The following is a 22,216-nucleotide window of genomic DNA, read 5'->3' as shown; positions in this document are numbered from 1 at the left end:
TGTTTTTTATTATTATATTGTATTAATATATATATATTTTCTGGCAGTAACAGGTAAGGATTTGGGATTTTGTACAAAAAAAGTTGGAATATTGTCGTTTGTCTTGTGATTGTAAACTCTATATTCTTTGTAATTATCCTATATAATGTATTAGGACCGAACGTCAATAGATTTATCACTGTCATAACCATTATTTTTCATCCTTATTATTTTATAACAAGGGTTGTTTTGTCATTTCCAAAAAAATAAGGGGTAAGTTGCGAATTCGGCCGACGAGGCTACAACAATAATTTGGGAAAGTTGAGGGGGGGTTTCAAAATTATTCTCCAAGCTCAGGTTGGGTGAATGTGCCACCATGTCTCCCTTTGCCCTTGTCAAGGTCCAAATGGTACTTCTTATCTCTCACCACATTCAACACTTGTTCTTGCTATGCCAAAAATTAGCACATACACAAGTCATCCATTAAATGGGGATTTAATATCTAATATTTACGACTTCATATCTCTCAATTTCGATTTTATGGTACAAAAAATCGAGTGGATTGAGTTCTTGATCACTCTTTGATAAATCCGCCTACTAAAAAAAGTGCTATAATCGATCGCAATGTACGTTGTTACGCCCAATGACTGATTCGAAAGAGTCGTTTCATCCATGTCTAAAAAAAATTAATATATATTAATGATCGATTATATTTAATATAAGATAAAATCAATTTTTTTAAAAAAAATTGAGATGGAATATAGAAATGGTGAAGAAAAGGCTACATACCTTTGAGGAGTTTGGCTTGATGAGAGGTCATGGTGGCAGCAAAACCAGGAATGACATTTTAAGCGTATATCATCGCATCTTCCGCCGCCTTCTTACTTTTTATTCCAAAATAAACAAATTAGCTCGTTTTAATTAATATTATAATAATTTTTTTAGTATTTTCAAATTTTATTTTACCATACAAAAATTATATCATTAACTTATCAACCATATGTATAATATTTGAATGAGTAGGTCTCTTGTGGACCGAATTTTTATTTGTGAAACGTGTCAACCCTACCAATATTCACAATAAAAAGTAACACTCTTAGCATAATAAGTAATACTTTTTCATGGATGATCTTAATAAAGAATATGTCTCACAAAGTACGATCCGTGAGATCGTCTTACACAAGTTTTTGCCATTATATATTTCACTAAGGTTTAGTTATGTTTTTTTTATCTTTCCTTTTTTGGGATTTTGTTGCATTAAATGAAAGGGCTGTTTGGACTTTATGTTGTATTGATGTTTGGTTTGTTTATTGCTATTTTTATTGGGGAATTAAGTGGTTAATAAATTGTTGAGTTAAAGACATGAAAATTAAATGAGGGAAATGAAATGGAATTAATGAAGCAACATTTGGCTGAGCTATTAGGGGAATTAATTAACACTTATAAATGATAATTAAAGCTCTAAACCATTTGTAAATTAATCTGATTTTAAAAAGTTTTTTTGTTTATTTTTGAATCTAGTGGTGCGTTGGGTACGTAGTTACAACAATCTTGACTCTAACATCTCAATCTTATATATTTATATATTATATAGTAAATATATGAATCACTTCTGTTTTCATCATTTTAGAATGTTACAAAACATTTTTGTCTAATTTAAATCGTCTTTTTGTCTTCTAATAGGACTAGTATTTGTCCTAATTATGACTTTCATGTGACGTATTCTTAATTCTTCTCTGACTTCGTCGTTACAACAAAAATGATTTTTCTCAACCTAGAAATCTGTCTTTTGCTGCGGGAATCACATGCTGCACAATTAATTTTTTTTAAAGTCGTATGCTATTGACAGCGCGCAATGCACACTACAGAAAATAAATGCACACTACAGAAAATAAATGCAACAACTGTGCAGGTGAGCTTTGCGGAGAAATGGTGAGGGGAATTGGACGACAGGTTGGGGCTTAAGGATTGGTATAGAATTTCAACCGTTCCAATGCCCAAAGCATCAATCGTTCATACCCTGGAATTTCGTCAAGGCAGGCCTCGTTCCAGCCGTTCCGATATCGTTTCAGCAAACCATGCTCTGGCAATAACATATCCAAACCTAATTCTAAGTACTCCCTTCACACACCACTAGTCCCACTTTGGACTGCGAGCCTACATGTGTTACCACTGCCCTTCGAGACCCTAGCTGGAGAAATGCTATTTCGGCCGAATTTTTTGCTCTTTTATTAACCAATGACACTTGTGATCGTATCCCTCCTCACCACTCCTAAAATGTTGTTGGTTGTAAATGGGTTTTTCGCATTAAGCGCAACTCTGATGGGTCGGTTGGTCAGTTCAAGGCTCGCTTTGTTGTGAAAAGGTTTAATCAATGTCTTGGAATTGACTTCCATGAGACATTCAGTCGAGTGGTTAAGCCTACTTCAATTCGGCTCATTCTAAGCCTTGCTGTCCAACGAGGTTGGCCCATCCAGCAACTCAATGTCAACAATGCCTTCCTATAGGGCTCTCTTGATGACGAAGTTTTTATGGCTCAAAACTCTGGCTTTCTTGACCACAAATTTTCGACATTTTCCTGCATACTTAATAAATCCATCTATTGTCTCAAGCAAGCCCCTCCGTTCCTGCGGTCAACCAGCTGTCTCAGTTTATTCACCCACCCTCTGAACATCGCTGTCAAACGGCTACTTCGCTACCTCAATTGCTCTCTGGATTATGGGTTTTACATTCGCCCGCTGATTCATTGTCTCTTCATGATGGCTTCACCGACTCCGATTGAGCTGGAAATCCTAATGATAAATGCTTCGCCATTGCGTATATTGTTTTTCTTGGCCCCAATCCCGTCTCTCGGAGTAGGAAAAAGCAGCCTTCTGTGGCTCGTTCTTCTACTGAAGCTGAACACGGGGCCATCGCCACTGGTGCTAGAGAAGTCTCTTTGCTTTGTTCGCTTCTCCACGAACTTGGGATCCCACTTCCATCTGCACCCATGCAACAATCCAAACTCCAGGTCTCACATGGTTTCGATATTTCGTTGAGCTTCAAACTTGTAAAAGTACGTAATTTATTGCTTATACAATTCAATATTCCATGCTTTTCATTGTCATTTGTATTAGTTTTTTCTTCCGATTTGTTTATTAATTTATTATTATTTTTATATACTACTTGTCAAAAACACTCGTTTTTTTCAATTTATATTTTTATTTATTTAAATATATAATTGCAATCATTTGATGGAAGATTTATTACAAAAATATGATTTAAAAAAACATCATAAATTAATGGTGAATATAACTAAATTTGAAGCTCTTACCTTGTTTATTTTAATTTTTAAAAAAGTACGTAGTATTTGTATAATTTTAAAAAATAACATTTTTCAATATTATAAGTTCGATTTTCTCTAAAAACACTTTCTCGGACAAATCTACTGTACATGACTTAACTAATATAATTTATGTGATTAACATGATTTGTAAATTATTATGTTAATTAGAATTTACGGACTATGCACCCAAAATTAAGATCCGTGGTTCCATTTATATTATCCACAACATCACTAAAGCAGAGAAAAAGTTGTATAAGCCTCTCCCCGGCAAGCTCCTCTGGATCAAGATCAACAATGGCTCCGACTCCTACAATATTCAACCATAGCGACGTCCATATCCACTCCGGCGAATCCGAAGCCGCTCCGACATTCCGGCCACCGTCATCTGCCCGCCGGAACATTCCTTCATTCGCAACATTTAGCAGCATCACTAACACTACTCCATGTATTAGCCCTCCCCATTTCAAAGGAATCCCATTTTCTTGGGAGAAGATGCCCGGAATCCCCAAGTACCAAGAATCCTACAAGAATTCGAAATCAACAAGGAGCCTCCTCCCTCTCCCTCCGGCCGGGAACTCCGTCTCCGCCGCCGCCGCCACGAAGAATGATCCATTTCTCGTGGCTCTAATGGAATGTTCCAAGGATGATCATGGCACAGATTTGGGCCATTTCTGGAAGGGAAGCTCCAAGAATTTCATTACAAGGACTCTGAGCGACAGGTTTGGATTCATAAGCATGTATGGCTCTTGCAAGAGAGGCTGCGCCGTGTCGGAATCCATTGTTTATCTGCCCAGATCAGCACGATCCAGTACTTGATTAAAAGATCAATGGTAGTCATTAATTACGAAAAAATCTTTGTTTTGTATGATTATCTATCAGTTTAAATGTTAAAAAAGCATAATATAGCTCATATAGATGATCAATATATCGAATAAAAGACAAATCAGTTCTCTTTTTCAACATTTTCTGGGCATTTTTCGTCGGTTGTGAATTATTATGTATTAATATAGGACCAGTCGAAGTGCTCATCGGTAGTTTATAAATCTTTATTCGAATTATAATGTATAAAGTCAGAAACATTGTTAATTAATGTATATATCTATGATTCTGTTTTTGTAATTGACTGCTGTAAGGGACGTTGTATAGGAAATAAATATATTTGTGTGTATCAGAAGTTAGTGTTGTGCTCGGGTGTTGTCAACACGAGCGCACAACACGGCAGTGGAAATTAATTATTAACACACAAATATAACTTTAATAAATAAACACCGGTTTTAAATTATGCACAAGAACGAATACTTGTGCGATGCCTCATGGCAAAAAATTCACAAGAAAATTATGTAAATCGTTTACACCAAAAACAATACTAGTGAGAATAACAAAACTAAATTCCTTGACACTCCAAGGAATTAACATGCATCAAAATAAACCAATACCAAAACTAGATGCATAAAATAAAAACGTATTGCTTAAAACCAAACGAAACCACTCTTCGATCAACACTCTGCGTCAGTGTTATTCTTCGAGTGTTGGCAACACAAATCAACAACACGGCAAAGTCTGTGACTGATCAATTACACAAAGTCTTCAACATTAAAAATATTCTTCAGTAATCTCTGTAAAAAGACTATGCACTAAGTCCACGAAAAACCACGTAGAGATCACACACGAGAAAGCTCACGAAGACACAAAAGAACACTCTTCAAAACCACGAAAGGAGACTCTCCAAAAGATCACAAAAAAGTCTCCACGAAGAGTCTAGCTTCGCTCTCTCTCCAAAGCTCTTCTCTCTCTAAGCCTTTCTGCCACTCAAGCTTCTTCTCTCTCTACAACCCCACTTGTTTCTCCAAAGCTTTTTTTCTCTCTCTCTCAAAAACCTTGTACGGCTGTAAGGCTATACATCTTTATATTATGGCTTTGACCTAAAAGTTATTCCATAGAAGAGTCCTACAAAATATGGAAACAAGATTTTCATTAGATATAAAACTCTTTTTAACAAGGATAAAATATCTTGGAGATAAAAATCATATTAAAAAACAAATCATATAATATCTAGATATAAATCAACCAAGATCTTATTATATAGGAATAAATCAAGAAAAATTTCATAATCTAAAAATAAATCAAGAAATAATCTAGAAAGGCAAAATCATAAATTGATAATATCAATTTATCAAAATAATAAAGGAATAAAATATTCCTTTTAATCTCCTCCTTTTTGCCTTTCTGGACAAAACATCCAAAAATGATAATCTTGACAAGCATCTCAATCAGTTAAGCTCCCCCTGAGTTAAAGAATGTCTTCCCCTGAGTTAAAGCTCATCTCCTCCTGAATTAAACATGTTAGAGCACTGGTGTTGTTGACAGTGTTGTCAACACCATCATTAGAACACCTGAAAACATAAGAAGACATACAAATGAGAAATTCATTAATCACGCAAATAGCTATAAGAGCAACCCAAAAACAACATTAAAGACAGAGAATAAGTATTCATTCAATCTCAGCAACTCCAGATGCTTCAGCATCATTCCTTTGTATTTTTTGTCCTCCTGCTCCCCTTTTTTGGCCAGAATGTAAGCCAACTTCCAAAAGCAGACTATACTCAACCACGTAGTAAGCAATGAGTTCTTTGGCCTTTTGAATGTGCCGTAGATCAAAGTCAATTTTGGGCCTGTAAGTAGAGAGCAAGACAAATCCATCGGGAGGGAAGTGGACGAGGACGTCGTGTTGCCAACACCAGTGGCAACACCAGTAGCTGACCAAGATAGGTCCAGATTCATCAATGATAGCATTGATGACAGTCGGGGAGAACTTGACAATTATAGCAAGCCGTCATCGATCTTTGAAGAATGCCGTCAAATTTTGTTGGTCATACGCATCATTATCAAAAATTCTATGTTGTCAGCGGTGTTGACAACATCAGACTCAACATCAGTAGTATCTTCAGTCACCTGTAAAATATGAGAGAAAATTATAAAGGTATATCAGGTGTTACTCACAAAAACGCACAAAGAAATCACGAGAGTAAGGAAAGATGCGAGAGTAAGTGAAAATAAGCAAGAGTAATTATCAAGGATTCAACGGTAACAAAACATATATACTCTTGCTCCAACGGAAAAAAAACACATTGATTCAATCCTTAAGTTTTTAACAATCCGCATGGTAAAGATAATATTTTCGAAATTTACCCAAAAAACTAATCATGGTTTAATCCCAAAATCAAATAGTAAAATTGATTCAAACTCGTGTTACAACGATTTCAAAAGAATATCCAGTGAAACCCACGTCGATTATAACCCACTGACACAAGTAGATACATAAATTCAAAATCTAGGTAATCAAGGTTTTTATCGACTGTTATAGGTCAGATACTGATATGTCACTATACATGATGAATTCACGAAACAAAAATCAATATGCATGTCCTAAATACGCCTCCAATATGATGAATTATCGAAATGTCAGACAATGTATAAATTGTGCTGTGTCTGAACTTGGTGTTGGCAACACCTCCTGACAACACCACTGAGTTTTAGTCAAACTTCCATAAAATTTTCTTTTGATTCAAAAATGGTAGCTTCCACACTAGAAGAACGGACTTCAATGGACTCCCATAGGTAGCTTTTTCCATTACTATTTTGACTTAGAAGTGGTAGCTCCCACACTAGAATAACGGTTTTCAATGGACTCCTCTATGTAGCTTTTTCCATTTTCTTCTAAACAAATTTTTTTTATTATTTACCTCTTTTCTGTTTTTCTCCTTATGCTCACATTTTCCAAGTCACTTTTTCACATTGGACAAGATCACGATTTCCATGAATATCCTCAACTACTCGATGCCTTGGATTGAGCATAATTTACTCCTCAACATTTGATTGGAAGTATGAACACTCAGAGAGCACCTTTCAGAAATTGTCTTCACTGTTCAGACTTTACACAAATAAATAGGATGATTATGATTATGCAGTATGCCTAGCATCCTAAAAATAGACATGCAAAAATGGTGTTGTCACTGGTGTTGGCAACACCAGTGACAACATGTGTGTGTGATTATTGTACGCACATGCTGAGAGACTTCTGAAGATTGGAAAATCTCTCAAAGTCCAAGGGTTTCGTGAATATATCAGCCAATTGATTGTCAGTCCTAACAAATTACAGTCGAATTATACCTTTTTCAACCAAATCTCGAATAAAGTGATGTCTTATGTCTATGTGTATTGTTCTAAAGTGTTGAACATGATTCTTAGAAATGTCTATAGCACTAGAGTTGTCACAATATACTATCATGATGTCACTATGAAAGCCATAATCTTCAATCATTTGGTTCATCCAAACAAGTCGTGAGCAGCAATTTGCAGATGCTACATATTCAGACTCAGCAGTGGATAGGGACACACAGTTTTGTTTCTTACTGTACCAAGACACAAGGTTATTCCCTATGTAGAAACACCCACCCAAAGTGCTCTTACTATCATCTAGGTCTCCAGCCCAATCAACATCAGAAAAACCTACCAGATTTGTGTTTGTCTCTTGTGTGTACCACAATCCTAAATCTAGTGTACCTGCAACGTATCTAAGTATACGTTTCACAGCTTTTAGGTGTGATTTTTAGATTTGATTGGTACCTAGCACACAAACACACACTGAACATGATATCGGGACGAGTAGCAGTTAAGTACAAAAGGCTACCGATGATGCTGCGGTACATGGTGGTGTTAACACCGTCGGCAACATCATCTTTAGACAGTTTTTCACTAGACCCCATGGGAGTTTTCATATGCTTAACATTATCATTTGGGAACATTTTGATCAGATTCTTAGCATACTTGGATTGACAAAGAAATGTACCATCATACAATTGTTTAACTTGCAATCCAAGGAAGAAATTCAACTCTCCTACCATGTTCATTTCAAATTGTGATGACATGCATTCAACAAAGTTATCAACAAGCTTTTGTGATGAAGCACCAAAGATAATGTCATCTACATAGACTTGGCAAATCAAAATATCATGCTTCAAAGTTTGAATAAAAAGGGTTTTATCAACCTTACCTTGTTTAAAGCTCAAGTTGATCAAATAATCAGCCAACCTACCATACCATGCTCGTGGAGCCTGTTTCAGTCCATATAAAGCTTTCTTCAGCTTGTAGACATGCTTCATGTGATGAGGATCTTCAAATCCTTTAGGTTGACTTACATATACTTCCTCATTCAAAATTCCATTCAAACAAGCACTTTTTACGTCCATTTGATACAACTTGATGCGCATATGGCAAGCAACAGTCGGACTGACTCAATTCGGGCTACAGGAGCGAAGGCTTCATCAAAATCCACCCCCTCAATCTGCGTATACCCTTGAGCTACCAACCGAGCCTTGTTTCGAACAATGTTACCATATTCATCTGTTTTATTTTTTAAAATCCATTTTGTTCCAATAACATTGTTATTCGTTGGTCTAGGAACCAAATCCCAAACATCATTGCGCACAAATTGTTCAAGTTCTTCATGCATTGCATTGACCCAAAATTCGTCTTTTAGTGCATCATTTATATTCTTGGGTTCAATTTTAGATATAAAACAAGAGTGACTTACATGGGAGTACTCGAAGCTCATGCATACTAGCCCAATCATCTTTCGGTAATCGACCTTCTCTTTCTTCCTAGTTTGTACAACTTCATGTACTTCATCAATTGATTTGTGATGATGGGTGATTCTTCTGAATCTTGTTGGGAATTTCTTTTTCACAATTGATCACCGCATCATCTTCATCGTTATCATTATCCACAATTTCTGTTAGGTTCAGAGGCGGTGTTGTGCTTGGTATTGCCTCACTGGACTCAACATCAGGCTCAACACCAATACTGGTCAGTGGCTCACTTATATCCAGCAGTCCTTCAGTATCATCCTCATTGGTTTTTCCTGTTATATCTGCAAAATCATCAAACACCACATTAATTGACTCAATAGTTGTTCTAGTTCTCAAAATAAAAACACGGTAAACCCGACTATTCATTGAATATCAGAGAAATAGACATTTATCACTTTTGTAGTCAAATTTTGCACGATGATCACGATCATTTAAAACATAACAAACACAACTTAAGATATGAAAGTATTTAAGGTTTGGTTTTCTTCCCATTAAGATTTCATAAGATGTCATGGTAGATCCACTCCTTAAAAATACACGGTTGAAAATGTGACATGCAGTATTTACAGCTTCGGCCCAAAAACGTTTTGACACATTCTTGGAACTTAGCATGACTCGAGCCATTTCTAGAAGGGTTCTATTTTTCCTCTCAGCTATGCCATTTTGTTGAGGAGTCTTTGGAGCTAAAAATTCATGAGTGATACCTTTTTTGTCACACAAATAAGTAAAATGTGAATTTTCAAACTCTTTACCATGATCGGTTCTTATCTTGACCACCCTCACATAATACAAATTTGTTATCCTAGCATGCAATTTCTTAAAAACATCAAAAGTATCAGATTTTTCTCTAAGGAAACTTATCCAAGTAAAACGCAATTAATCATCAACACAAACAAATGAATATTTCTTACCACCCAAGCTCTCAACATCCATTGGACCCATTATATCCATATGTAAAAGTTCAAGGCACTGTGTTGTCCCAAAGTGTTGCAACACCGGGTGCGCAACACGGGTTTGTTTACCTTTCTGACATGGACCACAGACATACACAGCACCTAAATTTAAATTGGGCATACCTCTCACAGCATCAAACTTACGCAGATTCTTCAAGGTATTGATACTCACGTGTCCCAGTTTTTGATGCCATAGGTCCAAATCATTTACCTTACACTTCGACAATCATCACCTTCTCCCAAAAGATAGCAGTTGTCAGCAGACGGAGTACCTGACATAATACAAACATTGACATCATTAAAAACTTCACAATTATTTTTATTGAACCTAACATGAAAATTATTATCACAAAGTTGAATTATGCTTATTAAGTTCGAATTAAGTCCTTCAACGTGTAGAACATTGTGAAGTTCAGGAAGCCCATCAACATTCAGAGTTGCTTTGGCTACAATTCTTCCTTTGGCACCACCACCATAGGTTACACGCCCACTTTTTACTTCAACATAATCCGTGAGGTGTTCTTTAAATCCGGTCATGTGGCGTGAGCACCCACTGTCGAAATACCATATACCTGCAATGTTAGTTTTAAAAGATGTATAAATGATATTGCAATGAATAACAGCTTTTGGTACCCAAACTTTCTTCACAGGAGGTTTCTTGACTGTTGTCACCCGATTTACATGTCAGTTCATATAGTCATTTCTCAGCTTAAAACAAAAAGGTTTGATGTGACCTGGCTTATGACAGTAGTGGCAGATAAAATGTCGCTTTCTTTGCTTTGATTTAGAAGTTGACACTGATTTCTTGGTTTGTGACATTTTCACCGAAGGATCAACTTTCAAAGGAGATGGAGAAGCTCTATTTTGTTTTGGCCTTTGTTCCGAGGCTAGCTTTGAGATTGGCAGAGTCTTCGTAGGAGGGTTCACCATTAAAGGGACATAATTGTCTTCACTTTCCTTTACAAACACAATTGATATTGATCTGGAGTTGGAAGATTGACCATGTTCATATACACTTTCAACATATCCAAGACCAGCTCTGTTATCTTTTCCCATCATTAACATCGAGTCAAGTTTTGTTGAACTTGAGTTAAATTTTTCAAGAGTTTTTGAGGCCTTCTCAAGATCATCCTTAACTCTACAAAGCTCAAGATCCTTCTTGTTAAGCACAACTTCAAGTCGAGACACACATTCTTTCAGATCAATATTCTCCTTAGAGAGGATTGAATTTGTTTATTTCTTTTGATCCAATCTTCATATAACTATTCATACATAGCCTGCACACTTTCAAAGGTGAGTTCATCAAAATCAGTATCCTGGATTTCATGATTACCTGAGTCATTGTGAGATTTAGCATTGAGAAACAAGGATTTTGAAGTGGTGTTGCGGCCTGGTGTTGCAACACCTGCGGCAACACCGTGCGGGTTGACTTGCAGCCAGCATTTTTCCTTCAAAACAACAGACATGAAAGAGTGTTCTTCTCCTTTACAAGATTCCAGATCTTCTTCTGAGTCTTCATCACTCAAGGAAACTGTCATGCCTTTGTTCTTACGAAGTCTGTTGACACATTCATTTGCATTAGATCCATCCAAGACCGGTGGTCTAAAAACAGCACTTGAAGCCAATACATCCATTGAGCTTTTATTATATTTCCTGCAAAAACAACAATAAACCAGAATCAATCACTTAGTGTATCAAGCGTTGGCTCTGATACCACTTGTAAGGAATGTTGTACAGGAAATAAATATATTTGTGTGTATCAGAAGTTAGTGTTGTGCTCGGGTGTTGTCAACACCAGCACACAACACTGCAGTGGAAATTAATTATTAACACACAAATGTAAATTTAATAAATAAACACCAGTTTTAAATTATGCACAAGTACGAATACTTGTGCGATGTCTCATGGCAAAAAAAATTCACTAGAAAATTATGTAAATCGTTTACACCAAAAACAATACTAGTGAGAATAACAAAACTAAATTCATTGACACTCCAAGGAATTAACATGCATCAAAATAAATCAATACTAAAACTAGATGCATAAAATAAAAACGTATTGCTTAAAACCAAACGAAACCACTCTTCGATCAACACTCTGCGTCAGTGTTGTTCTTCGAGTGTTGGCAACACAAATCAGCAACACGGCAAAGTCTGTGACTCAATCACACAAAGTCTTCAACATTAAAAATATTCTTCAGTAATCTCTGTAAAAAGACTATGCACTAAGTCCACGAAAAACCACGTAGAGATCACACACGAGAAAGCTCACGAAGACACAAAAGAACACTCTTCAAAACCACGAAAGGAAACTCTCCAAAAGATCATAAAAAGTCTCCACGAAGAGTCTAGCTTCGCTCTCTCTCCAAAGCTCTTCTCTCTCTAAGCTTCTCTGCCACTCAAGCCTCTTCTCTCTCTACAACCCCACTTGTCTCTCAAAAGCTTTTTTTTTTCTCTCTCTCAAAAACCTTGTACGGCTGTAAGGCTATACATCTTTATATTATGGCTTTGACCTAAAAGTTATTCCATAGAAGAGTCCTACAAAGTATGGAAACAAGATTTTCATTAGATATAAAACTCTTTTTAACAAGGATAAAATATCTTAGAGATAAAAATCATATTAAAAAACAAATCATATAATATCTAGATATAAATCAACCAAGATCTTATCATATAGGAATAAATCAAGAAAAATTTCATAATCTAGAAATAAATCAAGCAATAATCTAGAAAGGCAAAATCATAAATTGATAATATCAATTTATCAAAATAATAAAGGAATAAAATATTCCTTTCAACTGCATATATATTATTCGTAGAGGTGATTTACCGTATTGTATCAAAAATTGTACATGTATCAAAATTTCGGTGTAAAAAATATTATATCGATATCGTACTGAAATTTTCGTTACATATAACTAGCATAACGATTATACCGAATACTGAAATTTTCGGTATACATAACTAGTATACCGATTATATCGAAATTGTACGGTATACCGAGATTTTTGTGCGATATCGATATATACAAAAAAAAATCTTATATTTTTAAAATTTTATAAATTTATTATTTAAAAATATTGTATATTTTTAAATTTTTATATATTGTTTCCATATTCCGATATATATCGAAATTTTCAAATTTCATAATGTTATCGCGCCGAAAAATTTGGTATCGTTACCATATCGTACCGAAATATTCAGTATACCAAAAATTCGATATTTTTTCAAGATAATATTGGTACAATAAAAATTCTATATTTTTTCTCATATTTAATTATTCGTTTGTGGATTTATGTGTAGCTTATATATATATATATATATAGCACGTGAAGTTATTTGGAAGATATCCATGTGAGGAGTTGAGAACTGTTTGTACGAAAAGGCATACGCATCAGTCATCACTGTAGTTAATGTGAAGGAAAATAATATAAATTTCCTTATATTTTATTTAATATATATTGTAAGGAATATAGCTTGACAGATATGAGTAAATATATCAGTAGTGTAAGATAATATATCAGTAGTAATATAAAATTGTAAATTTGTGTTTTATCAGAATTAAGTGTTGTGTCAAATGTTACAACATTTAAGACAACATGCAGTGGAATATTAAAGTTTGAAACATGCGGTCATCCCATAGTTTAAAACAGTGGGGTCTGATATATCTAGGCTTAAAACAGTAATGACATACATACCTACATTTTCTTTTCTTAGGAACGGGTGCAGCAGGTTATCCTTTTGGTGGAGAGCTTTTGATTGGAGATGTAGGTCGTGTGGATGTAACATCTTTTTCTTTCACAAAGATAGTCGACTTGGATGATTCACCAATCTCAAACATACTGTCTTTGAAACATAAGCCTTTCTTGTCATCTCTTCCCATCAAGAGTATGGATTCAAGCTTGGATGTGCTCGAATTAAACTTGGATAAAGTCTCAGTTGCCTTTTGAAGCTCACCATTGGTCTTGCCTTGTTCCAAGTCCTTTTTGCTCAGGATTACTTCAAGTTTGTAAACCACAGCTTTTAGTTCGATGTTCTCCTTCATGAGAGTTTAGTTAAGCTTGTTTCTTTTGGTCCAATCGACATACAACTCCTCATAAAGCTTTTGTACACTCTCAAGAGTGATTTCTTCAGCATCAGCTTCCAACCCATCATCTACACTCGAATTTCCAGAAGATATAGATTTTAAACAAACTGATTTTGAACACGTGTTGCGCCTAGGTATGGCAACACCTAAAAGATTCACTTGCAGCAAACGTTTTTCTGTCAACAGTGCAGTCAAGGAGGTGTGATTGCCTTCATCTTTGGATTTCTCTTCATCATCAGATTCTTCATCGCTTAGAGACACATTATAGCCTTTGTTCTTGCGTAATCTGTTAGCACATTCGTTGACATAGTGACCAAAGCCATTGCATTCTCTACACTGCACCGAATCTTACTTTTTTAAATTAAATTGTCCCTTGCCTTCATTCCTTGGTTGAAATTATTGCTTGGCAGGAAATCGTTGTGGCCTTTCAGGTGCTGGAAGACTTGGAAATTTCGATTGTTGTCCAGCTTTCTTATCTCTAATTCTTTTCAAATAATCCCCAAATTTCTCTGTGATATAGGCGATGGAATCCTCACAAAGATCAGATTCATTAACTTCTTGGGATATTTGAAGAAGATCATTATAAGAGTCATTTAAGACTTGGAAGGCAATTGTTTTACCTTTGTCCTTTTCTGCATATCCATGTTCATCTCAAAGGTGCGAAGTGAACTGATAAGATCTTCCAAAGCTATTTGAGAAGTGTCCTTTGCCTCATCTATTGCACAAATTTTTACATTGAATCTTTTGGGCAAAGAGCGGAGAACTTTGCTAACTAATCGTTCATTGGAGATGGGGTTTCCAAGACTGAACGTCTCATTAGCGACTTCACGTAGACGACGATCATAATCGAGTATGTTCTCAGATTCTTCCATCCTCATCATCTCGAATTTGGAAGTAAGCATCCTTAGTCTAGTTCGTCGCACACTCTAAAAACCTTCACGGTGTCTATGGAGAGTATCTCATGCATTCTTAGCAGAAGTACAGTTTGTGATCAAACTGAACATGTTCATGTCGACCGAAGTAAATATAGCATTTAGGGCTTTTGAGTTGTAGTACGAATTTTGCACTTTATCAGCAGTCCAGTCAGTTTCAGGTTATGGCAAACTGTCACCATCTTGATCTATCATGATTGGTTAAGTCCATCCATTGATGACACGCTTCCATGCTTGTTCATCTATGGATTTTATGTAATATCTGATTTCGACTTTCCATAGACTGTAGTTGTTTCCATCTAGAACTAGTGGTCGAAGTGCTGCGTTTGCAACTGATGTGTCCATTTGATTAATTCTTTCAAACAAAACAAAAACCAGAATCAGCACTTAGTATATCAAGAGTGGGCTCTGATACCACTTGTAAGGAGATATTGTTCGACAGATATGTGTAAATATATCAACAGTAGTGTAAATTGTTAATTTGTGTTATATCAGAATAAAATATTGTGTCAAATGTTACAACATTTAAGACAACATGCAGCGGAATATTTTATTTTGTAACACAAATTGACTTTAAATAAATAGATGGACAAGATTAAATTTGCACAAGTAAAAATAATTGTGTGGTACCTCAGGGCAAAAATTAATCACTAGAAAACCAAATCGTTTACAAAAACCTATCACTAGTGATCTAAACAAAAATCATTTTTCTCAACATATTGAGAAAATAAATACTTTCTAAAAGCAACCAACAATAATAAAACGTAATTAAGAAAGCAAAACGTGATCCCGAAAAACACGATCAACTAAATACTATCTTCATCCAACATCGTTACGGATGTTGTATGTAGATGTTTGCAACATTCAGGGAAACACAACGATCACTAATCTTCCGATCAGCAACGGCTTCGTGAATTTATTTCTCTGAAAAACACGACGTGCAAAAGTGTGTGTGAATTATTGAACGAGGAAGAGCCCGCAACAATGTCCTTGTTCTCTTATTTATAGAGCTTCTCTCTCCTAGAGTTTATCTCCACAAGGAAACCTACAAGATATGGTAAACAAGAATTCTATTAAGAATAAGTTATCATATCATACAAATTATTATCATAAATACCATATCTAGAAAGATCTTATCATATTTATCACATTCTCTAGAAAGGCACAATCTTATCAAATAATCAAATCAACAAGAAAAAAATTAATATTAGGAAAATAAATTAAATTAAGAAATTATTAGGAAAATATATTTCTCTTCATATATTATTAGAAAATATCAATAAAATATTATTTTTATGGTCCCAATTTAGTGTTTATTGTTTAAATCAGAAGACTTTATAGTGTCTTTTGTTATTTTGTTTCCTTGTGAAATTTCAATTGTAGTTTTTTATATTGTTTATCTTGTAATTTGTCTTCTTTTTTTTTTTTAATGTGGTATTGATGTGTCTAATATCTAATGTCACGTAAACACTTTAATAACAAAAAAACTAAAATTAAAAAATAAAATCGATGAGTATTTGATAAACTATTAGGTTAATGCAGTAGTCTCCAAATCACGCCAGTCAGGTAAATGATATTATGCAAACACAGTGAAATTGATAAGGATAATCGAACTCGTGATCATTTACTACATCCAAATCACGTCAGTCAGGTAATCATATTATGCAAACACAGTGACATTGGTAAGGAGAATCGAACTCGTAATCATTATTAAAATACTCACTTGTTTCACCAACTCAGACACATATTCGGAGGCTGGACATTTGTATTATTATTTTTTTCATTTAGAGTGTGTTTAATGTCGTTAAACAAATTTAAAAATCATGAATTTTAGATAAATATAATAAAAAGTTTTGAATAACATATCCCAATTCAAATTTAAAAAAGGTAAAATTTGAATATTATTCTATAATTACATATAATTTTTTTACTTTATTATTTTGTTTGACAGAGATTTCACCATCCTCGCTCGCCACGGTCAACGACAATACCAAATATAATAATGAAAATAAGATTAAATTGTTGAAAAATAATATTTAAAATGTGTGTATTGAATATTTGAATGTTGAATATTTGAATGTTGAAAATTAGGTAAAATTAGGTGTTGAATATTGAAATTTATGTGTGATGATGAAGGTAATGATGTAATTTATTTTTGGATTATTTGTAAAAATTTTCTATAAATAGATCTCTCATTTGTGAAGAAAATCACAATTGAGTTGAGAGAAAAACATTATAAAGTATGTAGTGTGATAATTTTGAGAGTTTGAGATTTTTATTTTTTACCGTAAATTTTTACTTTTCACAACACGTTATCAGCACGAAGCTCTAAAAGTCCTCCATATTTTTCCAAGCTCCAAAACAGAAGAAAAAGGTAACAAAAGTAATAATATTTATTTTATTGTTTATATATTTACTATATAATATAATGTTATTATAAATAATAAAAATAAATTTTTCAAAAAACTTGTTATAAATCCTGGGAGGATGTTAAGACGACATCCCACACTCCCGGTAAGGGATACGACAAGTATAAAAGTCTATAAGGTTTTTAAACAAAATATCTTATGACACCTCATTATAATATTGTGATATGATATACATAATTATTTAAAACATTACTAATATTATATACACCATATTATTACCATAAAATTATACAAATACATACATTTATTTTCTTGTACACCAACGGTCATAAACGGTAACAAAACGGCTAGTTTTTGCCCTATAAATATGATCTCACAAACATATTCAATCACTCCAACTTTCTCTTCTTCTCTAAAATTATTCTTCATCAAATTTTTGAAGAAAAAAGAAGATGGCTTTCACAAAGTTATTTTTAATTATTTTGGTTATAATACTCACGAATCTTGTACTTATCGGAGAATATCCTCCTCATGTGTTTTCTTTATTTTTACGAATGCTTGTATTTGTTGTTTATCCATTACTTTGTATTGCAATATTCATTAACTAATAAAATGCATCATAATTTTTTTTAGTAGCACCATGTCAAACTTGACAAAGCTCGAATTTGTTGCACTCCACATTACGGAGAAAAATTATATGCCATGGACTCTCGATGTAGAAATGCATCTTGAGTCATTGGGTTTAAGCGAGACCATTAAAGAAAATGGTATATCTTCATCACACAAAAAAAGCAAAAGCTATAATATTTTTGCGTCGACATCTCGATGAAGGTTTAAAATGTGAATATCTCATCGAAAAAGATCTCATGGCTCTGTGGAAAGGATTGAAAGAAAGATTTGAACATATAAGGGAAGTTATACTTCCGACCGCCCGTGATGAATGAAATATGTTAAGATTCCAAGATTTTAAGAAAGTCAGTGATTACAATTCAGCGATGTATCGAATAATCTCGCAGCTAAAATTTTGTGGACATGAGGTCACAGAATCGGAAATGATTGAAAAAACATTTTCCACGTTTCACGCATCAAATATAACTTTACAGCAACAATATAGAGTGCGTGGATTTGCGAGATATTCTGAGCTCATCGCCTGTCTTCTTGTGGCGGACAAAAACCACGAGCTACTAATGAGAAATCATCAGCCCCGACCCACTGGATCATCAGCATTTCCAGAACGTAAATGCTGTAAGTAAAAATGAATTTAAACCTGGAAACCAAAATCAAATTCAAAGACAAGGTTTTGGTCGAGGTCGAGGTCGTGGTCGTGGACGTGGACGTGGAATTGGTCGTGGTCGTGGTCGAGGCCGTGGTTTTGAAAATAATAGAGATAGTTATTTTTATAACTCATCTCAAAAGGGCGTCACGAACCACCCACAGAAAAGGCATCATGAGAACGTGAGTGTTAATGAAAATCACTCAAAAAGATTTGAAAATTCTTGTTTCAGATGCGGCACTCCAGGACATTGGTCTCGTATTTGTCGAGCCCCTGAGCACCTTTGCAAGCTCTATAAAGAATCGATAAAGGGGAAAGAAAAAGACACCAACTTCACTGAGCGAAGTGACCATTTGAGTTATTCAACTCATTTTGATGCTGCTGATTTTATGAATGATTTCTCTGGAAATGATCAATATGTTGGTGGGATAGAAATGAACCATATTGATGCTGATGATTTTATGAATGATTTCTATGGAAATGATCAATATGTTGGTGGGATAGAAATAAAAAATATTAATGCTGCAGGTTTTCTCAATGATTTCTCTGAAAATGAACAATATAGTGGTATAATATAAATGTACAATAATTTAATTTTCATGTATTTATATGATAATGTTTTATTGGACAATTATGATATGTGTTATATTTACATATTTATTGTCATTAATTTTTTTTTTTCATTGCATATTTTTTTTAAGTTCAAATATGGAAAATGCTATGAGCAAAGCTGAAGTTTGCATACCCGCTAGTGATACAATGCATTCTATCCTCCGTGCTAAAAGAGATTTCTTGTAACTAAAACCAACAAAAACAACGATGAATACAATATCAGGTCCTGTAGACTTGATTAAAAGATGTGGTAAAGCACAATTTTTGTTACCTAATGGTACAAAATCTTTGATCAATGATGCTTTATATTCATCACAATCGAAAAGAAATTTGTTGAGTTTTAATGATATATATTCCCATGGGTATGATACTCAAACAATGAATGAAGGGAATGAGAAATATATGTGTCTTACCACATATAAATCAGGAAAGAAATATGTGATTGAAAAACTACCAATGCTCCCTACTGGATTGCATTATACACATATACGTCTCATTGAATCAAACATGGTAGTTGATAATTCTTCAATATTAACCAATTGGCATGATCGATTAGGACATCTTGGTTCAACAATGATGCGAAGAATTATAGAAAATACACATGGTCATCCGTTGAAAGACCAGAAGATCTTTCAGAATAATAAGTTTCAATGTAAAGCATGTTCTCTTGGAAAACTTATTATAAGACCATCACCAGCCAAAATCCAAACTGAATCACCAATGTTTCTTGAACGTATGCAGGGTGATATTTGTGTACCAATTCATCCACCATGTGGTCCATTCAGATACTTTATGGTATTGATTGATGCCTCCAGCAGATGGTCACATGTATGTTTATTGTCAACTCGAAATGTTGCATTCTTGCTCAAATAATAAAATTGAGGAATCAATTTCCCGATTATACAATCAAGAAAATTAGACTTGATAATGCTGGTGAATTTACTTCCCAGACTTTCAATGATTATTGTATGTCTATGAGAATCATTGTTGAGCATCATGTTGCTCATGTACATACACAAAATGGATTGGCTGAATCATTGATTAAACGTCTGCAAATAATTGCTAGACCAATGTATATGAAAACAAAGCACCCTATTTCTATATGGGGACATGAAATTTTACATGCCGCTGCATTAATTCGCATAAGACCAAGTGCATATCATAAATACTCCCCATTGCAGCTTGCATTTGGTAAAGAACCAGACATTTCTCATCTGAGAATTTTTGGATGTATGGTGTATGTGCCTATTGCACCACCTCAAAGAAAGAAAATGGGATCTCAAAGAAAGATTGGTATTTATATCGGTTATGATAGTCCATCAATCATTCGATATCTTGAAAATCAGACAGGCGACGTGTTCACAGCACGTTTTGCTGATTGTCATTTTAATGAGGAAATCTTCCCAATGTTAGGTGGAGACAAGAAACATATCGAAAAAGAAATTACATGGTATGTATCATCATTGTTATATCTGGATCCAAGAACACAACAATGTGAAAAAGATGTACAGCAAATTGTGCACTTGCAAAGAATAGCAAATCAAATACCAGATGCATTTACAGATACAAAAGGGGTAACTAAATCATATATACATGCTGTAAATGCTCCTGCTCGAATTGAAATTCCAAATAAACAAATTAAACAAAGTCATGATGTCGTAAAACGCCTGAAGCGTGGAAGACCAGTCGGTTCAAATGATAAAAATCATCGAAAAAAAAATTCATAGAGAAACACAATGATCACAAAATAGAGAATGATGTTCCTGAATAAACACATGATGATTACAAAATAGAGAATGTTGTTCTTAAGAAACACATGATGATGAAAATGTTCTGTCAGAACCACAAACTGACGAGAATCATGAAATCTCTATTAATTATATTAATACTGGAAAAATATGGAATCGAAAAGATATAGAAGAAATTGATGATATATTTTCTTATAATGTGGCAATCGACATAATAAATGATAATGAAGATCACGAACCAAAATCTTTTGGTGAATGTAAAAATCGGTAGGATTGGATAAAATGGAAAGATGTCATCCATGTTGAATTGGATTCGCTAAATAAACGTAATGTTTTTGGACCTATAGTCCATTCACCTGAAGGTGTAAAACCTGTTGGATACAAATGGGTTTTTATTCGAAAGTGAAATGAGAAAAATGAAATAGTAAGATATAAAGCTCGACTTGTTGGACAAGGTTTTTCTCAAAGGCCTGGAATTGATTATGAAGAAACGTATTATCCTGTGATGGATGCAATTACTTTTCGGTATTTGATTAGCTTGGCAGTATCTGAAAATTTAGAAATGCATCTTATGGATGTTACAGCTTACTTATATGGATCACTTGATAGTAATATATATATGAAAATCCATGAAGGATTTAAGATGCCTGAAGCACAAAGTTCAAAACCCAGAGAATGTTATTCTGTGAAATTACAAAGATCATTACATGGGTTAAAGCAATCTGGCCGGATGTGGTATAATCGGCTAAGTGATCATTTGATGAAAAAAGGATATGTAAATAATTCAGTATGCCCTTGTGTTTTCATTAAGAAAATAACATCCGGATGCGTAATTATTGCTGTATATGTTGATGATTTAAACATCATTGGAACGAATAATGAAATTCATGAAGTTGTGTCATACTTGAAGGAAGAATTTGAAATGAAGGATCTTGGAAAAACCAAGTATTGTCTGGGTTTACAAATTGAACAAAAAGAATGTGGAATATTTGTTCACCAGAAAAATTATACAGAAAAGATCCTTAAACGTTTTAATATGGATAAATCAAATCCTTTAAGTACTCCAATGGTTGTTAGATCATTAAACATAGAAAAGGATCCATTTCGTCCATGTGAAGATGATGAAGATATTCTTGGTCCAGAAGTACCATATTTAAGTGCTATCGGTGCCCTTATGTATCTTACAAATTGTACAAGGCCTGATATATCTTTTGCCGTAAATTTATTGGCAAGATTTAGCACATATCCAACAAAGAGACACTGGAACGGAATTAAACATATATTCCGTTAT

The 22,216-nt window shown here is 34.3% G+C and overlaps 1 protein-coding gene across 1 annotated transcript; it reads left to right on the top strand.

Annotated features, from left to right (window-relative positions):
• The first annotated feature begins 3,796 nt into the window (after positions 1-3,796).
• LOC140975853 (uncharacterized) lies at positions 3,797-4,120 on the top strand. The gene has a single exon (XM_073439782.1). The coding sequence runs from the start codon at positions 3,797-3,799 to the stop codon at positions 4,118-4,120; it is 324 nt and encodes a 107-aa protein (XP_073295883.1).
• The last annotated feature ends 18,096 nt before the right edge of the window (positions 4,121-22,216 follow it).

Source organism: Primulina huaijiensis, chromosome 4 (assembly GCF_012295235.1).
Source record: "Primulina huaijiensis isolate GDHJ02 chromosome 4, ASM1229523v2, whole genome shotgun sequence".
Taxonomy (NCBI): Eukaryota; Viridiplantae; Streptophyta; class Magnoliopsida; order Lamiales; family Gesneriaceae; genus Primulina; species Primulina huaijiensis.
This window is presented reverse-complemented; position numbering and strand designations above follow the sequence as displayed.